Consider the following 25618-nt stretch of genomic DNA (forward strand, 5'->3'; position numbering starts at 1 on the left):
ACATTCTCTTTAATTCCTACCATCCTTAGTTATGGTATTTCTTGATGTCTCTTTGGGTTCATCTTGTTTGGGACAGTCTGTGTTTACTGGACCTGGGTATTCTGGGTTTGCGAAGTGTTCAGTCATAATTTCATTAAATACATTTTCTAGCCCTTCCTCTCTCATTTCTCCTTCTGAGATCCCTATAACGTGAACGTTAGTACACTTGATGTTGTCCCAGAAGTCCCTTTAATTATCATTAAATTTTTGTTTTTCTGTTCTGATTGGGTGATTCCCACCATACTATATAATTTCCAGGTCACTTGTGCATTTTTCTGTATCACCTAATCTGCTATTAATGACTTCCAGTGTATAATTTTCATTTCAGCTATTTATTCTTCAGTTCTGATTGGTTAATTCTTTTATGTTCTAAGTCTTTGTTGAAGCTCTGAGTTCCTCCATTGAGTTCACTTTAGTTCAGTCACTCAGTCGTGTCTGACTCTTTGCAACCCCATGGACTGCAGCATACCAGGCTTCCCTGTTTATCACCAACCCTGGAGCCTACTCAAACTCACATCCATCGCATTGGTGATGCCATCCAACCATCTCATCCTCTGTTCAATAAGCATTTTAATGACCATGTCTTTATACTCTTTATCAGGTAAACTACTTACCTTCATTTCATTAGTTTTCCCCATGAGATTTTATTTTGCTCTTTTGTTTGGAACATATTGCTTTGAATTCTCTGTTTGTCTCTGAAATCAAATTTTACCTATCCCAGTCTTCCTGGTGTATTGTTGTGTGGGAGTAGCCCTATGCAGTGTGTGTGCCTAGTTGCTTTAGTTGGAGAGCTACACATGAAATGAATGGGTACCACATCTCAGTTGCAAGCAATGGCTTCTCCCTAGTTCAGTGGTGGTTGCTGCCATTATGCGGGCAAGTCCATGACCCAAGAAGCCCTGAGGGAGCTGGGCTTCTCCTAGGAGCAATGGAAATCTGCCAGGGCAGCGGGGTGGGGGTGGGGGTGGGCAGGCGGAGCGGAGGTATGGCCAAGGCTTGAGGGGAAATGTGGAATACTTCAAAATTTGTGTCATCCTTGGGCAGGAGCCATGCCCTATATCATTCCAACATTAGAATATGCACTACTGCATCAAGAATTAGACCTTATTTTTCTGATTTTATCCTTAATATTTTCCAAGAAAACTGTACATTTTCTGAGAATACCATTAAATAGCTTGATTCAAACTCTTCCCTTTGTCTTCATATTGCTTTGTGTCTCCCAAATACTATAGGACAGGTGAAAAAATTCTTATGTTAATCTGATGTTTTTTTCCTTTGTATACTTATTTTTGCTTCTTACTTGCAGAGTAACCAAAATGCAATTATTCAGTTTTCTCACTTATTTTCTCTCTTCTAATCTTTTAATCTGGAATGCTTTATTAAGTAGTCACTATCAGATGGTGACTGCAGCCATGAAATTAAAAGATGCTTACTCCTTGGAAGAAAGTTATGACCAACCTAGATAGCATTTTCAAAAGCAGAGACATTACTTTGCTAACAAAGGTCCGTCTAGTCAAGGCTATGGTTTTTCCAGTGGTCATGTATGGATGTGAGAGTTGGACTGTGAAGAAAGCTAAGTGCCGAAGAATTGATGCTTTTGAACTGTGGTGTTCGAGAAGATTTTTGAGAGTCCCTTGGACTGCAAGGAGATCCAACCAGTCCATTCTGAAGGAGATCAGCCCTGGGATTTCTTTGGAAGGAATGATGCTGAAGCTAAAACTCCAGTACTTTGGCCACCTCATGTGAAGAGCTGACTCATTAGAAAAGACCCCGATGCTGGGAGGGACTGGGGGCAGGAGGAGAAGGGGACGACAGAGGATGAGATGGTTGGATGGCATCACCGACTTGATGGGCATGAGTTTGAGTGAACTCCAGGAGTTGCTGATGGATAGGGAGGCCTGGTGTGCTGTGATTCATGGGGTTGCAAAGAGTCAGACATGACTGAGCAACTGAACTGAACTGACTGAACTGACATCTCATTCACTAATCTAGAAGATATTTATTGTAAATCTACTTTGTGCCAGTCACTGTGCTGGGTATTTGATAGTGAATAAAATACACATTTCACTTTCATATATATAGTTCACCATCTATTAACTACTTATATTTATTCTATGTGGCTCCAACTCTTCCCACACAACAGTTATTCTGACTTTTGTATCCCTGTACTAGTATATGACCAAGCACTTGTATGGTTACTCTACTTGAATTTTCTTGATGTTTTAGTTTTACACTTGTATTCTGACAACTTTTTTTTTTCCTACTCTCACTCTTAAAAAGTAACATAAAATGCTTCAAATGTTAAGAGATGAATATGGAAAAAATTTACACACTTTGAGCACATTATACACATACACATATATTTTTTGAGCATGTGCTGTTATTTTGACTAGACTAACAAAAGAATCTGCAAGACAATAAGTTCCTTTATAAAGAAAAAAATCACTCTCAGACTGTTCTTGATTCTCCATCATACCCTCTTCTCTTTCTTGGAACTTCTAAGAAAAAAGGTAGCATGAACAAACCTATTATTTGAGTACTTTCGTTTGCTGAGTATATGGCTTTCCTGGGTGGCTCAGGTAAAGAATTTGCCTGCCAATGCAGAAGATGGAGGTTCAGTCCCTGCGTTGGGAAGATCCCCTGAAGAAAGAAATAGCAACCCACTCCAGTATTCTTGCCTGGAGAACCCCAGGGGGTGGTTTGCTACAGTCCTTGGTGTTGGAGAACCCCAGGGCCTGGTTTGCTACAGTCCCTGGGGTTGGAGAATCAGACATGACTTACTGACTGACTAGCAGCAGCAGTAAACTCACTGAATCTTTACAGTATGGGACAAACACTATCACAGAGGCTTGCTCAATCAGTTGGTTAATCATGAAGTAAGTGACAGAACAAGAATCCAAGTCTATCCAGCTTCATTTTGCGTGCATACACAGTAGCTCCAGAATTGAAAGGGATGTTGTAGGATATATCATACTTCCTTTTTATAGGCAGAGAATATTCTACTTTTAGATATATCATATTTTATTAATCCATTCATCTAATGGACATGTGTGTTGTTCCACTTTTTGACTATTATCAGTAATTGCTATGAACATCCGTGTACAAGGCTTTGTGTAGATATTTACACTTCTGTTGAGTATAAACATACACCAAAGATGAAAACTGCCTTTTCCTATGAGCTGTATTTTTATTGTTGTATTGCAAGTTCTTTATACAAATCCTTTACCAGATGCATTACTTGCCAAAATTTTCTCCCACCATAACAGTTGTCTCTTCACTGCAGATTGTGTATTTCAAAGCAAAAATTTTATAAATTTTGATGAATCTCAATTTGTCCATTTTTCTTTCATTGCCTTTGCTGTTGGTTGTCATATCTAAGAAACTATCATCTAATACAAAGTCACAAAAATTTACCCCTACATTTTCGTCTAAGAGTTTCAAGATTTAGGCTCTGAAGTTTAGGTTTGCAATCCATTTTATTTTTGTGTATGATGTGAGGTATGGATTCAACTTCATTCTTTTGCATGTGGGTATCTAGTTGTTCCAAAACAATTTCATGAAAAGTCTATTCTTCCCTCATCAAACTGCTCTGGCACCTTTGTTGAAAATCAATTTACCACAAATTTCTGGACTCTCAATTCTGTTTTATTAATCTATATACCACAATACATTGTCTTCATTTGTCTAGTTTTGTATGGGAAGGAACATTTTATTAGCCTTTTTAGACAGCCATAGATATTCACTGGAGTAGAAAATGGCAAACCACTCCAGTATTCTTGCCTGGAAAATTCCATGGACAGAGAGGCCTAGTGGGCTACAGTCCATGGGGTTGCAAACAGTCAGCCATGACTGAACACCTGGATATTTGTATTTGAAACAGTACCAAAATGGACAAACGGTGGTTTCCTAAAGATAAGCTGCAGTGTAGAATCTGGACTTCTGTAAACTTCTACCCTGCTAGAGTTTTACTGCCTTTTCCACTCATGGACCATTTTGTAATCCATGCAGAGAGCATCTGGAGAATATTGATTGTTTCGCAGATTATCCAAATGTTGACAATTTCTTTATACATTATAAAAAATAAATAGTTAAATCAGCACTGAGTTTATTGGAAAAGTATCAGGATGTTGTCATGCTACCATGTTAAGAGGCAAGTTTTCAAAAACTTCAACTTTCTCTTGAAAGCTCAAATTTTAGTTAGTATTGTTAGCTTTCTACCAAACACTCCCAGTGTGAAGAACCCTGGTTTGTCTGTTATTCGTCCAAGCAGACATGTTCAATGAAAAAAGTGACTAGTCCAGTTTGTAACTCACACAATTGCATAATTGCCTTTCCCTAAAAGAATCATCACATTTCCTTATGAAGCACAGTACTTTATGCCTATTTTTCATTTTGCCCCACAGAATATTAAAGGCATGTTTTAAGGTCAAAATTAATTAAAAATTAACTTATTCCTTCATCAGTGACATTTGAAATGAAATGGATTAAAAAAAAAAACTGGCATGATGGTGAAGACTGTAACAAACAACTAGTTCAGTTTGGTGCTACTTCCTTGATTCATGCTAAGGTAGCAGCATTTTTACCCATCAACGATTTTGTAACAACAATAAAACTTAGAACACATTGAAAAAGACAAATAATAACTTACAGTTATGAGAAGTTTTGACCTTGTAGGCCAAAGAAAGTATCACGGGGAATGTGGTCCACATGGGGGCTGTGGTCCACACTGAGAATCACTGGCCTATTGAAGATATCTAGGCAATGACCACCCAAAAGACAATAAGACCTGTGTTTCCTAGTGGAAGTACACAATGCCACCAGTGAAGCATTCTTGTCAGAGAATCAATCTTGAATGTGATCAAGTCTCTATACGTAACAACTAGTTTATGGACTAAACAGGAAACATAAAATGACAACTACGGAAATAATCAACAAAACCTTTTACGTGGCAAACTTTCTAGAACAAAAGAGCTGGTTCTTCAAAAAATAAACTGGAAAAAAAAGAACGTGGAAGCAGAAACCTATTTATTAAAAGAGGATTTAAAGACAAATCAAGCAACTGTAATATATGAAGCTTATCTGAGTCCTGATTCAAGAAAATTATTTTTAAAAATTTGTTTTGAGAATGATTACATTCTCCGATATAAAGTAATTTAAATTTTTAGATGTGAAGACACTATAGTTCTGGTATTTTAGAAACATATACTAAAACATTCAAAGTGAAAGTTAAGTTCCATAATTGAGGACTTCATAAAATTCCAGGACTTCAGAAATTCCAAGTAAAAAACAGGCAAGTGCTAACCGTAGGTTAGGACAGTGCACTAAAGAAAGTACCCTACTAATAAGGTGCTATTTATTTGGTATATGTATTGTAACTTTTCTGAAGAATAACCATACCCTCTCCCAGCCCCTCTCATATCCACTAAAGTAGAATCAAGAACCCCAAGAAGAAACTCTGCTTTGAGCAATTCCAATAAACCTAGAAGGAAAACATATTCTAGAGAGAATCAGAACCTTACCTGGGGTTTTTTTCTAAGAAAAAGCTCACAGATCATCTAATGTTGAAAATATTCTGTGGTACTTCTTCAACACGTACTTATTTAGTACCTATATTTTGTTTGCTACAAGCTCCAGCAAGGCTCTAAGGGAAATACAAAAATAAGACATCTCTTAGTCGGTAACACAGACAATCTAATTTTGAGAGAGACACACAGTGGTTGTATAGTTTTACTCTAATACGTTAATTACTGAGTTATTTATTTAACTACGTGGTAATTGTGACAGATCTGAATATCTGGGTTCCTCAAAGACAGATGCTTTGTGTGAAAACTACCTAGGAAACAATCAGAACAGATATGATAAATGAGGAGGATCACAAAAACCCCTGCTCATAGATACATCTCCTTCCTGCAAATAAATGTGATATATCCTATAAGTGATAACAGCTATTTATTGGGTGCTCTTGCCTTGACTGTCTGCTTAAATACATAAGATTTTATCATTTTGATCTATCTTCCTAGAGAAATTTTGATATTGTAGAAAAACATTTAAAAACTCATAATTTTATGGGATGTCTATCACAAAGCAAGCAGTATACAAGGTAGGGAGGGGGTGTTAAAGGAGTGAAAAATTTTAGGGGTCTCTTTTTTCCTTTACGAATTGTACAGTCTAATGGGGGTAAAAAGACAGATGGTGACTATGAAAACAACATAGTTCAACTTAAACGTGGAAAAGGAGGGTAATTTTATATTTTTGTTTACATTTAAAATTGCTTCTATATGTCCCAATACAATCAATATGCATTACTTTAAAAATAATAGTAGCTCGCATATACCACCACACTGAGGAAGGCATATTATTAGAGAACACTTGCAGAAGATGTTTTATGAAGTAACTTGGTAAAGAGGTGGAGTTCCGTTTTGAGAAGGATGAGACTGAGAAGTATCAAAGAGATAAAAGCAAATGACACTTTCAGACCATGGAGTAACAAGGATGAACTTGAGTAATCTAAAAACAACACTTCTTTGGAATGAGAAATGCAGTTTTCAGATAAACTGTTACTTTCTAGAATTAGTCAAAAAAGTTAATGAATAGATTTGTTTCCAAAAAGTGACTAGGAATTGGTACAGAAATCATCAGTAGTCATTATACTTGAAAGTCAATATACCATGGGGCTGAAGAATGTAGATAAAAGCCTGTTTGGGTTCAAATCCTAGTGCTGCTCCTAAGTATAAGAATCTGAGATAACAAGTGCTTGTTATCCTGTTACCAGCGTAACAGGATGACAATAACACCTATTTCATAAGATTGTTTTAAGGATTACATGCCTTGTTATCCTGTTACCAGCATAACAGGATGACAATAACACCTATTTCATAAGATTGTTTTAAGGATTAAATGGGTTAATACATGTAAAGTATTTAGTGTAATATCAGATACATATAAAGTACTAAATATATGTTCTCTTACTGTTATTATTATGAGGATATAATCAACAAAAAATAAACATAAGTAGAGAACCCATATCCCTGTTTTCTGACATAACAAGAAACAGATCCAAAAATAAAGACACAGAAAGAAATCAAGATCATTTTAAACACTGTACAGGAGATCAGAAAGTACAGGTGTACAAGATGGTTCATTAAAAAAAAAACTGATATTGTGAAAAAATTAACACTGAAAATAACTACTTTTCAGAATGATTAAACTCAGTAAAACATCTGTAAACAAGAATAAATTTATTTAATTTCTTTTAAAGATTTAATGATATACAAAATGTATATAGTATATTTTTAATACATTTTCTTTCTCCCCCCCCATCAATATTAAACACTATTTGAACAGCTTATCTCTTTTTGCCTTGTCTGTATCTATGAGATACACTACTGAATACAAATAAGATTTACACTGCTCCCTCCCAAATAAAAATTAAAATTAGTACCTAGGGGTAAAAAAAAGAAAGAAAAAAAAAATCAAAGCACAGAACTTTAGACAGATGAAAAGCTTTTCTTATTGTTGAGCATTCAACAATATCTGGGGCTGTTAAATTACATTTTATTGGCATAAAGTTGCATTGCAATCTCCCAACATCACATAATGATAATCCAATTCAATTTCTTAAGTACCACAAACATTATTCATGTTCAAATGTTCCTACACAATTTTAAATATATGCAAGAATTCATGTTTACATTCTGATTTGATATACTGGTCAATAAAATCTTTTGAAAAGTATGTAACTTCCAAGTTGTCACTATATATATGATAGGAAAAAAGCACTTTAACTTTTCTCACATGGGAACTTCTCTTAAACAGTGAGTTAAGTTTTTCCTTTCAGATATTTAGGTTATAGCAATCTAACATGGCTTTCTTCTATTTAACAATGTCTTGAGAAAACAATGTTTTTTTAAAAAATTATACTTTTGCACAATTTGGGCTCTATTTAACAAAAAACTGGCTCTATCTTTTAAATAGGAGCCTAACCCTGATTCATAAAGTCCCTCTTAGAAAATGGTTTTCAGCCTGGGCTTCCTATATCCCTGTAGAGGATATAGGAATTATATAACAAGCCTCCTTTCCCATGGCCAACAAGCATCTAGTTGGGCACTAGTGACATCACTGAACACACTAAAACACATTGAGGAAGACATCTGACTGCCATTGAACCAAAAGACTGGGTGACTTCATTTCACTAGCTGAATGGCAGTAAACCAGCTGCCAATAAAATCTGCAGACACCTAACTTTGGTTAATGGTATTGCACCACACAAAGAGGGTTATTACCCTCATCAGAACAAAGTCAAATGAAATTCTCTGTTAAAAAGAGCCCTTTAAAAAGTTATAAATACTAATTTTTCTTTACCTTTAAAATTTAACAGCTGCCAGCTGTATCATATAGGGAGTTCTTGACTGACTAGTTTAATTGGGCCAAAAGAATATTGACCTTTTAACTGTGCTAGATTCAGCACACACTCTTCTGTATTATCAAACAATTTCCTCCTAACAGAAAAGTGACACAGTAACATTTTTGTGAGGTGTAATCAAAACCAATGATTCAGTAATATTATAACATCAGACGAATAGAATTAGTTGATTCTGATTCTTTGGTGGAATTTCCAGGCTGAAGAGTCAAATCAGAAGGCTCATCCTGAGGAAATATTATTTTATCAGGTGTATAGTCATTCCTCTTCAGATCTATATTCACAACCCCAACAAAAAAAGAAAAAAAGAGTCAGTATTGCTTAGAAAAAGAAAATTAAGAACATTTCCTAAATCAATTTCCCTCTAAACATGCCAGATCTATTTTTTACAATATTGTTATAAATTCAAGTCACAAAATTTATATGCATAAAAATGAAGTCATTAAACAAATAATTATGTTCTGACTATGAGTTAATAACTCATGTAAGTATAGAAATGTTAGCACTGAACAAGGCAGATAACATTCCTGTTCTAATGGAACTTATGTTCTTAAGGAAAACAAACAGAAAAATAACAGAATTATAAGCAGTAACAAGTGCCTTGAAGAAAACAGTGTGAAGCGGGTCAAGTGGGAGATGGTATATGGTGATTCTTTTAGACAGGGCTGGGCAGAAGAGCTGCAGGAGATAACATGTGAGTAAAGACTTGAATATTGAGAAATACTGAGAATACTCGTTGGAAGGACTGAAGCTGAAGCTCCAATACTTTGGTCAACTGATATAAACAGCCAACTCACTGGAAAAAGACCCTGATTCTGGGAAAGATTGAAGGCAGAAGGAGAAGTGGGCAACAGAGGATGAGATGGTTGGATGGCATCACCAATGCAATGGACATGTACTTGGGCAAATCCTGGGAGACAGTGAGGGACAGGGAAGCCTAGAGTGCTGCAGTACATGCGGTTGCAGAGTCAGACAACTTGGCAACTGAACAATAACATCAATTGAGAAATGACCTATCAAAGTCCCAGGAAGAAGAGTACTCTATGCAGAGAGAAAGTTGATTACAGACTATAGAAAGGAAATAGACTTGGTGTGTTCCAAGAATGACAAGAAGCAGCATGGCTTGCAAGTAGGGAAAGACTAGGAAAAAATGAGGTCACGCAACAGTTAATTACCAAAAGTTGTCAAACTACAGCCTGTGGGCCAAATCTGGTCTGCCCTGTTTTTGTAAATAGTTTTAATGGAATGCAGCCATACAAATTTGTTTATAGATTGTCTATCAATAACCTCAGATATGCAGATGACACCACCCTTATGGCAGAAAGTGAAGAGGAACTAAAGAGCCTCTTGATGAAAGTGAAAGAGGAGAGTGAAAGAGCTGGCTTAAAGCTCAACATTCAGAAAACGAAGATCATGGCATCTGGTCCCATCACTTCATGGGAAATAGATGGGCAAACAGTGGAAACCATGTCAGACTTTATTTTTGGGGGCTCCAAAATCACTGCAGATGGTGACTGCAGCCATGAAATTAAAAGATGCTTACTCCTTGGAAGAAAAGTTATGACCAACCTAGATAGCATATTCAAAAGCAAAGACATTACTTTGCCAACTAAGGTCCATCTAGTCAAGGCTATGGTTTTTCCAGTGGTCATGTATGGATGTGAGAGTAGGACTGTGAAGAAGGCTGAGTGCTGAAGAATTGATGCTTTTGAACTGTGGTGTTGGAGAAGACTCTTGAGAGTCCCTTGGACTGCAAGGAGATCCAACCAGTCCATTCTGAAGATCAGCCCTGGGATTTCTTTGGAAAGAATGATGCTAAGGCTGAAACTCCAATACTTTGGCCACCTCATGCGAAGACTTGACTCACTGGAAAAGACTCTGATGCTGGGAGGGATTGGGGGCAGGAGGAGAAGGGGACGACCGAGGATGAGATGGCTGGATGGCATCACTGACTTGATGAACATGAATCTGAGTGAACTCCGGGAGTTGGTGATGGACAGGGAGGCCTGGTGTGCTGTGATTCATGGGGTCGCAAAGAGTCAGACATGACTGAGCGACTGAACTGAACTGATGGCCGTTTCTGTACTACAATGGGAGAGCTGGGTAGCTGTGACACAAGTCACATGGCCCACAAAGCCTAAAATACATACTTTGCCCTTTTTTTTTTTCCTGGCTGCCCCATGCAGCATATGGGATCCTAGTTCCTCAACCAGGGACTGAATCCATACCCCTTGCATTGGAAATGTGGAGTCTTCACCATTGGACCAGCAGGGAAGTCCCTATTTCTTTTGCCTTTTACAGAAAAGTCTGCTGGCCTCTGATTCAGGGGACACAAGCAAAGGTAAGTACACATTACAGTAAAATCCACTCGAAGGTATTAAGCAGTCTTAAGGGAGGAATGTAACATAATCAAATTTATTTAAAATGACCATTCCAATTGTCATGAAGTCTTCTTAGGGGACAATGGGTAAGAATCTAGGAAACAAAACAGTGGCAATGACGATGAAAAGAAATTGATAAATTCTAGAGAGATTTCAGAATTTGAGCAGACAGGATTTGACAGATTGGTTATGAAAAGTGAGAGAAAAAAGGAACTGGCTAGCTTTTAGGTTTTGAGCCTGAGCAACTTGGTAACCATTAATGAGACAGGGAAGTAGAGTTTTGTAGGAAGGGAAATGAAAGTCAAGAATTCTGATGCGAACATGTTACTTGAATCTGGAGCCTGTTATACAGAGTGAAGTATATCAGAAAGAGAAAAACAAATAGTGGATTCATATGGAATCTAGAAAAATGGCACTGATGAACTTATTTGCAAGGCACGAACAGAGACACAGACAACAGACTTGTGGACACAGCAGAGGAAGGAGAGGGTGGGATGAATTGAGAAAGTAGCACTGACATATATACACTACCATGTATAAAACAGAGAGCTAGTGGGAAGCTGCTGTGTAACAAGGAGCTCAGCTCAGTGCTCTGTGGCAACCAAGAAGGGTGAGATCGGGGAGAGGTGGGAGGGAGGCTCAAAGGGGAAGGGATATATGTGTACTTTTGGCTAATTCACATTGTTGTATGGTAGAAAATGACACAACATTGTTAAGCAATTATCCTCCAATTTAAAAAAAAAAGGTAATTCAAGTAGCAATGAAAGAAAGGGAATACAGAAACAGGAGCTCAGCAAAAGTTAGTCTTTAGTTAAATCTGGTACTAATAACATGGGAACTGCATATATAGCTATGGGATAGGATGAACTTGACATTACAGACACATATGACAATGGTTGCAGAATAAGACAGTAGTATCAAATTTATATTTTAAACCAGAGTTGTCCATAAACCCTTCTACTTTTATTTCCATATAAAACCAAACTTACGTTCAGTTAGGCAAATATACTCCAATTAAAAAACAAGAGGTAACTAACACTCAGAATATAAACTGTTAATTTTAATTTCAGCAACAGTCTATGTTTAATGATCCAAATACATACTTACTACAGTATGAACAATTTTTGTAAACTTTAAGACTTTGCATTAGGCCTTAAGGAATGCAAATTAATTTGTAGCTGAACTGTACACAAAGAACAATGGACAGAAACATAATTATAATTCAATTCACAACTGCAGTGTTAACTAATGGTGTAACCATGCGCAAATCATGTAAACTCTTATTTTATATTCTGCAAAACAATGGATTTGGACTAGATTGCTTTTAATGTCCCTATTAAGCTGTGAAATCCTGCTTATAATGATAATTTAAAAAACAGATATGCTATTAAAAATTGCATTGTATCAAAAACCAAGTAAAAACTGTATATGGGCTGCCTGTTAAATTCACCACTGTGTGTTCCACTTCTCGCTAAAATAGACAAGAATATTCCATCTTCTCTCTCTTTCACTGATTGATTACAACCTTTTACATGATATATAAAGCAACTACCTGAGATTTCTGAAAAGTGACAGCAGATATATAGGAAGGAAAATCTGAACTTGAAGAATGATCTATATGGTGGTGAATTTCCTGTTTTTGGTTCTTTTTTCATCTATTTTAGGCTTAGACTTGAAGATAGCTCAGTCACAGAAATGTACAGTGAATGTGGACGAAAAAGCTCCAAGAGTTCCCAGGTTGAGGATAAGGAAGGAGGACCTGTGGGATGGAAAATGTTGAGTGGAATGCTCTTTTTAATTTTTCTTTTTGCTCTTGCCCTTTACCTAAGACAAACCCTAGTCAAGAGGCATTCCTACAGTGGTGGAAGCAGGGAAAATACCCACAACTCCAAGAGAAAAACCTCTCTGACCAGAGGAACTGAGAATAGGTACCTTTTGATCCAAAAAGTATTACTGTCAGCACCAGAAATGGACTAAATTACAGAAAGTATATGATAGCACAGGAGGCCAAAATCCTGGCTTTCTAGTCAGCGTACCAAAAAAAGAAAAAAAGAGGCCCCTGGGAATCACAAAGTATGGAAGAAATCATGGAGAAGAGGAAAATGGAGAGACACCCTCAATTTGTGCATGATACTCCCTGAGTGGCACACAGGTAGAAAGACAGCATGGCACAGGCTTTGAGAATTAAACTATGGTGCAGACCTTTGTTCATGTTCCAGACTTGACCCTGTTTGACACATAATAGAGAAACTTGAACGATAATGCAAAGGTTTTAAAAACCAAACTGACACTGGACTCAAAGGCACACAAAAGACAGACTGTGATTTGAATTTAACTAAAATGGTTGCATAATAACATCAAAAATCTCAAGAGGATTCAACAATTCAAAATTCTCTAGAGGATTTTTAATAAGATCTCAAATCTCGTAATATTCTAGATGTAAGGCCGGACCCAGGGGCCATGATGGGCGGCCCTTCCTCTTCCCACAGGCGGGAAAGTCCCTAACGGAAGGATCCTCCCAGATCCCAGGGACCAATGACAGCACACTTGCCAGCTAAAGCCATCCCACCCCAGCCACATAAAAGGACCTATCAGCCCACGACACCTCGATCTAACAACCTATCTGAGTTAGTTCAGTCGCTCAGTCATGTCCAACTCTTTGCAACATGAATCCCAGCAAGCCAGGCCTCCCTGTCCATCACCATCTCCCGGAGTTCACTCAGATTCACGTCCATCAAGTCAGTGACGCCATCCAGCCATCTCATCCTCGGTCGTCCCCTTCTCCTCCTGCCCCTAATCCCTCCCAGCATCAGAGTCTTTTTCAATGAGTCAACTCTTCACATGAGGTGGCCAAAGTACTGGAGCTTCAGCTTTAGCATCATTCCTTCCGAAGAAATCCCAGGGTTGATCTCCTTCAGAATGGACTGGTTGGATGTCCTTGCAGTCCAAGGGACTCTCAAAAGTCTTCTCCAGCACCACAGTTCAAAAGCATCAATTCTTTGGTGCTCAGCCTTCTTCACAGTCCAACTCTCACATCCTTACATGACCATAGGAAAAACCATAGCCTTGACTAGACGGACCTTAGTCGGCTAAGTAATGTCTCTGCTTTTGAACATACTATCTAGGTTGGTCATAACTTTTCTTCCAAGGAGCAAGCGTCTTTTAATTTCATGGTTGCAGTCACCATCTGCAGTGATTTTGGAGCCCCCCAAAATAAAGTCTGACACTGTTTCTACTGTTTCCCCATCTATTTCCCATGAAGTGATGGAACCAGATGCCATGATCTTCGTTTTCTGAATGTTGAGCTTTAAGCCAACTCTTTCACTCTCTTCTTTCACTTTCATCAAGAGGCTCTTTAGTTCCTCTTCACTTTCTGCCATAAGGGTGGTGTCATCTGCATATCTGAGGTTATTGATATTTCTGCCAGCAATCTTGATTCCAGCTTGTGCTTCTTCCAGTCCAGTGTTTCTCACGATGTACTCTGCATATAAGTTAAATAAGCAGGGTGACAATATACAGCCTTGACGTACTCCTTTTCCTATTTGGAACCAGTCTGTTGTTCCATGTCCAGTTCTAAGTGTTGCTTCCTGACCTGCATACAGATTTCTCAAGAGGCAGGTTAGGTGGTCTGGTATTCCCATCTCTTTCAGAATTTTCCACAGTTGATTGTGATCCACACAGTCAAAGGCTTTGGCATAGTCAATAAAGCAGAAATAGATGTTTTTCTGGAACTCTCTTGCTTTTTTGATGATCTAGCGGATGTTGGCAATTTGATCTCTGGTTCCTCTGCCTTTTCTAAAACCAGCTTGAACATGAGGCAGTTCACGGTTCACGTACTGCTGAAGCCTGGCTTGGAGAATTTTGAGCATTACTTTACTAGCATGTGAGATGAGTGCAATTGTGCAGTAGTTTGAGCATTCTTTGGCATTGCCTTTCTTTGGAATTGGAATGAAAACTGACCTTTTCCAGTCCTGTGGCCACTGCTGAGTTTTCCAAATTTGCTGGCATATTGAGTGCAGCACTTTCACAGCAACATCTTTCAGGATTTGAAATAGCTCAACTGGAATTCCATCACCTCCACTAGCTTTGTTCGTAGTGATGCTTTCTAAGGCCCACTTGACTTCACATTCCAAGATGTCTGGCTCTAGATTAGTGATCACATCATCATGATTGTCTGGGTCGTGGAGATTTTTTTGTACAGTTCTTCCATGTATTCTTGCCACCTCTTCTTAATATCTTCTGCTTCTGTTAGGTCCATACCATTTCTGTCCTTTATCAAGCCCATCTTTGCATGAAATGTCCCCTTGGTATCTCTGATTTTCTTGAAGAGATCTCTAGTCTTTCCCATTCTGTTGTTTTCCTCTATTTCTTGCATTGATCACTGAAGAAGGCTTTCTTATCTCTTCTTGCTATTCTTTGGAACTCTGCATTCAGATGCTTCTATCTTTCCTTTTCTCCTATGCTTGTCTCCTCTCTTCTTTTCACAGCTATTTGTAAGGCCTCCCCAGACAGCCATTTTGCTTTTTTGCATTTCTTTTCCATGGGGATGGTCTTGATCCCTGTCTCCTGTACAATGTCACGAACCTCATTCCATAGTTCATCAGGCACTCTATCTATCAGATCTAGGCCCTTAAATCTATTTCTCACTTCCACTGTATAATCATAAGGGATTTGATTTAGGTTATGCCTGAATGGTCTAGCGGTTTTCCCTACTTTCTTCAATTTGAGCCTGAATTTGGTAATAAGGAGTTCATGATCTGAGCCACAGTCAGCTCCTGGTCTTGTTTTTGTTGACTGTATAGAGCTTCTCCATCTTTGGCTGCAAAGAATATAATCAATCTGATTTCGGTGTTGACCATCTGGTGGTGTCCATGTGTAGAGTCTTCTCTTGTGTTGTTGGAAGAGGGTGTTTACTATGACCTATCCGAACCCCCATCCAATAACTGTACCTTTTTTGGTGATCTAGCCTGACCATCCCTTGCAACAAACATATATAAACCACTCCCCAGCACGGTCCAGGCACGGACTTCCTTGACCTGCCTCGTTTGGGTCTGGGAACCCCGCCCGGTAGCACTCTGCATTAAAGCCTGTTAGACACTCTTTTCATGTCCTGGTCGTCTTTTACCTAACACTAGATATCCTGGGCATATTCTAAAATTACTAGAGATACAAAAAACAGAAACATTTAATAGATTCTCAAAGAAAAAGACAACCAAGAGATGCCAATCCCAAGATAACCCAGATGGAAGAATTAAAGACTTTAGCTACTGTTATAACGATAGTCCATGATACAGGACAAAAGACTTGAAATGAAAGGAAAACAAGTTTTCAGAAGAGAAAGAGTCAGCACAAAAAGAACCAAAAGGAAATTATAGTTCTGAAAATGTAAGTGAAATAAAAACTTAAGTGCAAAGCTTAACAGCAGAATAAAGAAAGAATGAAGAGTCAGTGAGTGTGTATATTGATCAGTACAAATTATCTGATCTGAACAAAAGAAAAAAATTAATTTTTAAGTTAGTCCCCAGAGTCACAAGTTCCTGGGTGACAATTATCAAAAGGTCTTTTTATGAGAGTCCAGGAACAGATGAAAAGGTTGATGAAGAACACATATTTGATGAACTAGTAACTAAAAACTCCCCAAATTTGACACAAGTCATCAATTTGCAAACTTAAGAAGCTTAGTAAAGCTGAAACGAGATAAACTCAGAGAAAGTTACTAGACATAAAATCCAACTGTCAAACTGCTCAAAACCAAAAAGAAATACTAAATCTTTAAAGGAGATACATTATAATGATACATCATGTAAAAGGAAGAATAACTCAAATGACTATGGGGTTTTCATCAGAAATTAGAGAGGCCAGAAGACAGCAGAACATTTTTTAAGTGCTGACAGAAAAAGCGTCAACCTCAAATTCCAGATCCAATGAAAATACCCGGCAGGAATGAAAGCAAAATACATTCTTAGGTAAGGGAAACTGAGCAACCACTTAAAAGAAAAACAACATAAAGATAAAAAAGAATACTAAAATAAAAAGGAGGGGGAACAACAAAACAAACCAGAGACGTCAATCAGAAAACAATAAAACAGCAGATAAAAACCTAACCATATCAATAATTACATTAAACATAAAGGGCCTAAAACAGCAATTAAAAGATAGAAATTGTTAGATTTAAGAAACACAGATTAAACCTAGGAACTAATTACTTTACGCTGTCTATAAGAAAATCACTTTAAAAATAGTTAATATATACAAGTAAAAATAATAGGAAAAGATATCTGATGGAACCACTAATCAAAAGCTATGCTAATATCAGACAAAGTAGACTTCAGAACAAGGGAAATTACCATACCAGTACATAATGATAAAAATTAAACCATTAAATCAAGAAGCCTTAACTTCTTGGTATAAATCTTTGTATATATATAAAAATCTTTATATATACTGTAAATCAGTGTAGCAAAGCTTCAAAATATATGCAGGGAAAACTGAGAAAACTGAAAGCAAAGCAGACAAATTCACAATTAAAGATCTCCTTTCTAAGTAATAAACAGAGTAAGTAGACAGAAAAATCAGCCAGGATATAAAAAAGCAGTACAACACTATCAAAAAACTTTCTTTCGTTAACATTAATCAAATACTTTATCCAACAAGAGAATATTTTCTTGAAACATAACATTCATTCACTAGAGACAGTATCTTTATAAGGTTTACAATTTTTCTTTAAATTGAATTCATACAAAGCATGTTCTCTTATCATAATGGAATTAAGCAAGAAATCAGTTTACCAGGAAAAATTACAAACATTTGAGAACTAAAAAAGACATTTGTAAATAATCTATATGTCAAAGAGGAAATCTCAAGGGAAATAAGCTATATTTAAAAAATTAAAAACAAAAATAATACATATCCCTCTATATTTTTTAACACAAAATTTATGAAATGCAGCTAACACAATGCTTACAGGAAAATCTATAGCACTAGTCTCAATAATCTAAATTTCTACCCTAACTAGAGAAAAAACAAACTAAACCCAGAGCAAGCAAGCAGAAAAATGGAAATAATAGAGAAAAAAAAAAAATCAAAGAAACTGACAACAAATAGAATAAAGCAACGAAAACAAAAACTGGTTCTTTTAAAGTACCAATAACACAGATACACTTTAGCCAGACTGAAAAAGAAAAAGCATATGATACCATAAAAGAGAGGATTCACCAGAATCACCAGACATTTTAAAATATAGTATCACAAAAAGAACTATGCCCAAAAATTTGCCAATTTAAATAAAATAAAGTCAAATACTATACAATCTCATTTATACATAGAACCTAAGAAAACAAACTGACAGGAAGAGATGATTTCTGGTTACCAGAGGTGGAGGGTAAGGTGAGGAAGAACTGGAAGCAGGTGGTCATAAGGTACAAACTTTCAGTTACCCAATAAATAAGCACTAGGGATGTAATGTAGAATACCATGACTATAGCTAACACTGATATATGATACACAGGAAAGTTGTTAAAAGAGTAAATAAATACCAAGAATCATCATGAGGAAAAATATTTTCTTTTATTTCTATTCTATGTATATGAAAAGATGAATGCTAGCTGAATCTATTGTGGTAAAATCACTTCACAGTTTATGTAAATCAAACCATCATGCTGTCTGTATGCCTTAAACTTACACAGTTGTATTATTAACTATTTCTCAAAACAAATAAAATGGACCAACCCCCTGAAAGACACAAACTATTAAAACTCACTCAAAAAACCCAGTATCTATGTAAAAAAAATAAACTCTTAGTTAAAAAGTATCTGATGAAGAAAACTTCAGACAGATGGTTTTGCTAGATAATTCCATCAAACATTTGAAGTGGAGATAGTATCAATTCTATACAATCTATTCCCCAAAACAGAAGAGGTGTAAATAATTCCAACTTATTTTTAAGGTATTATCCGAAAATAAAACAAGAATGACAGTACAAGGGGGAAAAAAAATCTCACAGATTAACATTCTTCATGAACATAGATATAAAAATCATTAACAAAACATTAGGAAATTGAATCCATATACAATTTGAACACACAAATGAACACAAAAAAAGATAATATATCAAGATGAAGTGGAGTTTTTCCTGGGAATACAAGACTGGCTCAACATTTTAAAAAGACAATTAGTGTAATTCAATGTAACAGTAACCAATTAAAGAAGAAAAACCAAATAATCAAACCAAAAATATAGATGCAGAAAAAACATCTGACTAATTCGATGTCCATTCAGGATAAGCATCTTCAAGGAATAAGGTGTGAAAGAGGATGTCTACTCTCACTATTCATATTGAACATTGTACTAGAATTCCTGGCCAGTGAAAAAAGTTAAGAAAAATAAATGAAAGGCATACAAATTGCAAAGAAAGTAACAAAACTGTCTCTACTGTCTACACAGAATTTACAAACAAAAAACTAAACTAAACCAAATCAAAAAGCCTCGTAGAACTAAGTGAGTTTAGCAAGAATGTAGGATACAAGGTCAATATACAAAGTAAATAATTTCTGAATCTGCTAACATGAACAATTAAAAAAAAATTACAGACAGTAGTAGTAACATGCTTACTATGTCCCTGGCACTGTTTCGGAAGTACTTCACAAATACCAACTCGTTTAAACCTCAAACAAACAAAAACTACAAACCTCTATGATGTAGATATTCTTTGAGGACCTGGAGTCTGGCTCCCAGGCCCAAGGTCTTCATTACTACATTACTGGTCATAATGAGAGGAACTTTCAGAAATACAGGTCCAGGGCAAGTGCCAAGCACCTGTAATTTTGGAAAAGTTCCACAGGGGATGACAATGCACACCAAAGAGCGAGAACCACTGGTCTGTGAAACAACTTACAATTCAATAATAACTTGTAATTCTCAAATATAAAGATGAAATTACTATCATGAGTAACTGTATCTGCAATTCCTTGTTTCTCTTTCATGAAACACTCTTTTCCAGGCCAACCTGAAAGTCTATGCATCCTTCAGTTTTAGGCAAATCTGTTAGTTCCATAGGTAGCATTCCTTGACCTTTAAGTTTGTGTTAAGTGATGTGTTTACCTGGTCTATTTTTTCTGCTTGATATTTATGACAGTCCTATAATTCTCTGTTAATCTTTTAGTATTTAAGATTTGACTAAACTCCACTGAGAGCAGGGACCATGTTTGCCTCATTCACTATCATATCGTCAAAATCTAACACAATTTCTAGCATCCACCAGACTCATAATAAATTTATATCAAGAGAATGAACTCTGTATTTCTGTAAGTAAGGAAAGAAAGCACAGATTCATTTATGTTTCTGGCCTTATGAAGTTCTGCAGTAGCTAACTCTGCTAACAATTTATATACTTTATACTGATTAAGAAAGCACTTACCTGGAAGTTTAAGTTTTCTACAGCAAGAATTACAGTGATGTTTTGCTCTGAAGTTTTTTATTGCATCTTCTCCTAGATTTGCTGGGCCAAAAACCATATCACAGGATCTGTGGAATTGGTAGTTAAAAGAAAAAGTCAGTTGATGCAAACAGAAATGTAGAGTTTGAAATTATAAAAAGATTTTCATGAAATTATTAAAACTCATTACCTCTTTTCTTCTGCCTTTATCACAGATGGGTCAGTCAAACTTTCACCCACACCTTTATATGTATATACAAAGAAGATAATTCATATTATGTAATTGATATAAAATACTGATATATACGTAACAAAAAGGTCACAGGAAATTCTACAGTATCATCAACCATTACACAATGTTAAGCTATTCAAAAGAGTATAGTTTTTCTCTTTTCACCTCAACATTGCACTAGCAACAAGTACAGTTCCTGCAACATGAACAACAGTTAAATGTCAGAGTTGGCAGGCAGACAATGAAAGTTCCTGATTGCACCAGTTTCTGATGCAACAAGGCCAAGGTTGCAAGTAAATATTTCCTTATTTACAATTTGCCCTTGTTTCACCTTAGTTAGCAAAAAACAATTAAGTACATGAAGGCATGATCTATAAGCCATTTTAAAAGTATCCTGGATTTTAAAAATCAAAGACTAACATATGAATACACCTGGCTCAAAAGATTCAGATTACATAAAAATAAGACTGTGAATGTTTTTCTTCACCCCCAGTCCTCTCCAGAGGTGTTAAAAGTGAGATTAAATCTCTTCAGTTTTACCTATTCATTCACATAAAGAAAGAACAACTACTGATACTTGAACAATCATAAAATATTTTACCCATTAGAATGAAATCTAATAAAATGGTTAGAATTTCACAACAGAAAAATCTAGAGTTAAAATATGATACTAATTTCTTCTCAGACTGGCATTCCATACTGAACAGATGAAGAAATGGGCACAGTGATGAGTGCTTGCATAGTGCTGAGTATGAATTCCTACAACCTTTTGGAAAAGGTTAAAATGGCAGGCACTCTTAAAACTGCACTCTCTAAACCTAAAAAATAGGGTGACTGTGTGACAAGAGAGGATTTAAATCATGCTATGCTTTCATACTACAGCAGTTAAAAGGAATGACTCAAATTTATCAGTAGTAACCCAGAAGATGTTTATCATATACTGTTAGGTAGGAAAAAAAAGCAAGTGAAATACAAACACATACTCATACACACACATACATATATAGCATGATTCTAGTTGGAGAAAAATCCCAACACAAAATGATTAAAGGAAAAAAAATTCGTGAATTTGTCTTCACAAAAGTACAGAAACAGTAAAGATGGGAGCATTCTGTTCTTTATACATTTCTATGTTGTTTGTTTGTAGTAATTATCTAAAATATTTTTATTTAAAAATGGCTCCATAACATTAATTTTATAGAGAACATCAAAATTACCCTGCTTATTAAAAGTAACTGCCATCTCTTAATCAATATTCATAGTTTGGCCTCATTTCCTAGGGCACACTTGAAAATGGATTGGCCCATCTAATAAAATATATCAGAGTTTTTACTACATACATACCATTTAATCATTTATATAAAATGAATTACTGAAAAACAATAGTTATTTTTACACAATTTTGTTGAGTTGGTATTGAAATAACAAATGTTGGTTTGTCAATAAATCTTTTATATCTATATAATGAAAGAAGTCATCAAGTGATAAACATTCTGAACAATTGTTCTTAGGTGACTTGAATTCTGATCTATGTTAACAGTTGAAATTAAAGCTACTCTTTAGGAAAAAAGCAAATCACTGCTCTTTCCCAGCCATAGTTTCTCCTTTTTTTTTTTAAAGATACGAAAGAATCTGTCTACAAAGAGGCTACGATCAGTTTTTCCCTCCTAGTATACATGCTGCTCCACTAACCAAGTGCTGGAATCTAGTCCTTACCTCTTAAATCTGATCTGTCCTTACAGCTTACCTTGACCAGTAAAATGTGGCAGAAGGCATCTGGGCCCATTTGGGGCCTAACATAAGAATTCCTGCTTTCTCTCTGGAGAAGCCAGCTGTCACTTAAAAAGTCTAATTACCCCAAACTACCATGCTGTAAGAAAAGTCCAAGCTAGCGAGCCATGTAGAGAGATCACTGAGTGGAGAACTGAGGAATTCAGCTGTCTTAAACAGAGACTTAAAACATTTGGCTCCAGTCAAGCTGTCCAAACTAGTATCCAGCCATTCAAATTCTCCAAGGGTACAGCAGAGATAACCTAGCCCCAAATTCTTGAACCAAAAAAGTGAAAGCAAATTTTTTTTTAATCCACTAAATATTTAGGTAGTTCAGTTGACAGTAATAGATAGCATGTACTCCAGAAACAATAAAGATTACTTATTATTGTTTTAAAGAAATAATCTTTATACTTTTAAAAAACTAAGGCTATAGATCTATGAGTAAAATAGGGGATTTCACATGTTTTTGCTTATTAAAACATCTGCACTGCCTAGATAACAATTAAGATAGCCAGACCCTATTCTTCAGGACCCTGATAGCTACATACTATGGCCATTATTGACTTGCTTTTTTAACAGCTTTTACTGACCTAAGATTTTACATATCTAAAGAGAAGCAGATTTCTGTATATTAAATAGATGAGAACCTGATGCATAATTTCCTTTCAGCAATATTTTAATAAATTTACCTTGTAAATCAAGTACCAGTAACTCCCCTCTTGTATATTCATAAGTCCAGTGGCTAAAGGCCAGCATAATTTCTTCCAGTGTATTAGTTGGAATAATCTCATCACCATTATTGTTGTTGTATTTTCTAAATTCTCCAGTCATACATTCTTCCACAGCAAACCACTGTCCTGCTGAATGGCAATACAGCAGGAAAACTTCAAGGAACCTTATGAGAAAGTTATAGATATTACTAGCAGTTTTGTTAATAAAATTCTAATCAATCTGTAAAATGGGTAAATAATGAAATTCAGCATCCATAATGAAGGTCAAAAGAGAATGCTATCCACTAAAAGATCTCAGAAATTTATAAAGATTTACCTTGGAGAATATGGTATGGATTTGGGTTTCATTTGGTTGAAGGCAAATGTGAGTTTTTGCGCTGCTCTCTGTTGTTGAATTTCCTACACAACAGAAAAAAGAAACCTTTGTTCAACATTGATGTTAAGACTTTATTAATTATACTTTAGCAGTGAAAACAAGAAGCTCAAACAATGCTTCACTGTATGCATTCACTAGCACTTACTCTAAGACAGAGATGCAGAACTGTATCTTCTTTATAAATACTTGACCATGTGTTAACCACTTCAGGAAGAAAAGATTTGATAATATAAAGATGTCCTGATTTGAGGATATCATGTTCTGACCAAGTACACTGTACTTTGACAGCTCTTCGTAAACCTCCTCCCATCTCTTCTTTACTTAAAAATTCTATTTTGGCACAGAGGCCCAGCTGTGACCAAGAAGACATGCTGTTATTCAGTATGTTGGGAGAACTCTCTTCCAAGCGATACACTGTGACAGGCTCACCTGCAAGATGAATGGACACATTTTAAGGTCAAAATATGACTCTAAAAAGCACGGAGCAAAAATTGGCAGGTATCTTTGGTTAAGATTAAGTAAGGAATAGAAAATGAGATGGACCAGGTTGTAGTTTTATAGAAGAAGCTTAAGGACAAGAAATATTCAGAAACCAAGATCTAGTATTTCTAAGTTCACATGTATTTGGTAATGATAAGCATTTCTGAAATCATGAATATTTTGGAGAAAAATTTTTAAAAAGTAACTAGACTTCTAACCATTTGTAAGCTAAACTTTCAGACAGGAGGTTAGATCTGTTCCATAAATCCTGTGGTATCAATTTATCAGTGCTTTCATTACTAAACTATGATCAAGAGCTGTTTTGAATTAAAATACACCACTGCTTCTGGATGTGAGAAATAAAGAAAAATCAATACTTCTGATGCCTTCATCTATTTAAATATACCTGACTCTTGTAATCAGGCTGATTAAAACTTACATGAAGTTAACACTTCTTAATGCAATTTCTCCTCTTTCTGTCACCACCTATGTTCTATATTATAGTTTAAACCCACATATTAATTAAGGGTTTATTTCTCCTTTTATTTTTACTTCTTGGTTTTACCTCTTGGAGGCACAGGTGTAAATGGAATGCTCTGGGATAATCTCATCAAGTTATTTCTTTCCACAGCTGCATAAAAAAATGAGAGAGAAATAATGAAATCCCCCAAAGCTCAAACCATTACTAAATTTTGTTTTTAATATAATATTTATTGTTACTAACCTGAGTAATAGTAATTTGTATCCATAACTGGCTTAAATGGAGAAGCAAGACCTAAAACAGCAAATAAACAAATGAGACCCCTTTAAAAATAATCATACAGCATAAATTTTTGCTCAGGCATTCTCATTTAATCATTCCAAGCTGTCTGCAGGTAAGCTCTCTGCAATTAAAAAAGTGATAAATTATGTCTTTCATGTGCTTTATTACCATATTTTATTATGCCAGATAAGGCAGATTAGTGGTAACTATGCACTCAAAAAGCATATGACAGTTCACACTCTCCTGTCATAAACTAGATTCTTCCCTTATTCCCTATTTAAAGTATGAGAGAAGTGTCATATCTTCGGAGTGTGGAGACATAGCCCTGTAACCATTTTAGCGGGTTGACCATGAGCAAATGTGAAATGTAACAAAAAAAAACCTTCCTCCATCTCCAGATATATTTGAAGACTTCACTTTTTAAAAAATTTTATTTCTTTATTGAAGTATAGTTGATTTACAATGTTGTGTTAATTTCTGTGAGGACTTCACTTAACTGTAGTGAGAAAGATGGAGAATACATTGAACCTACTACGTGTTAAAGTTCTAGAACTTTCTAGAATATAAATGCAAGAATAGGTTCTTTTTTATTTACATTCTTACAGGAGAAGGAAGTCAGTTAACAGTTATAACACTGTGTGATAAATTGTATAAAATGTAGTGTGTGTATGCATATTCTCATACACAGAATATAGGACTGTAGAGGAGAGGTATCAAATGTCTCCTGGTTGAAGAAAGGTTGAAGAATGTCTCAGAGAAAAGAGGAAGGGAAAAGCGAGTAGTTTGGAAGGTGTGGCAGAGTCAGGGCAACATTTGCTATACTTGAGAAACAGAAACTCGTTTAATATGAACAGAACAGTTGTTTTCAACACCATCTATCTATTTATTTATCTACATACCTACCTACCAATCTACCTACCTATCCATATATCAGAATCACCTGTGTGGCTTTTCAACCATAGACTTACCCAGATCTCACTCCAAAATATTC

The 25618-nt window shown here is 35.9% G+C and overlaps 1 protein-coding gene across 1 annotated transcript in view; it reads right to left on the reverse strand.

Moving 5' to 3' along the window:
• Window positions 1-7363: 7363 nt before the first annotated feature.
• TRPM7 (transient receptor potential cation channel subfamily M member 7) overlaps window positions 7364-25618 on the reverse strand; it is a 106713-nt gene continuing 88458 nt past the window's right edge. Inside the window, exons 32-39 of the mRNA XM_068960950.1 lie at window positions 24589-24639; window positions 24430-24495; window positions 23530-23813; window positions 23325-23407; window positions 22967-23172; window positions 20463-20514; window positions 20255-20361; window positions 7364-8732 (exon numbers count right to left, since the gene is read on the reverse strand). Coding sequence (XP_068817051.1) covers window positions 8602-8732; window positions 20255-20361; window positions 20463-20514; window positions 22967-23172; window positions 23325-23407; window positions 23530-23813; window positions 24430-24495; window positions 24589-24639 — 980 coding nt within the window. The 3' untranslated portion in view covers window positions 7364-8601. The remainder of the gene's footprint in view (window positions 8733-20254; window positions 20362-20462; window positions 20515-22966; window positions 23173-23324; window positions 23408-23529; window positions 23814-24429; window positions 24496-24588; window positions 24640-25618) is intronic.

Source organism: Capricornis sumatraensis, chromosome 2 (assembly GCF_032405125.1).
Source record: "Capricornis sumatraensis isolate serow.1 chromosome 2, serow.2, whole genome shotgun sequence".
Taxonomy (NCBI): Eukaryota; Metazoa; Chordata; class Mammalia; order Artiodactyla; family Bovidae; genus Capricornis; species Capricornis sumatraensis.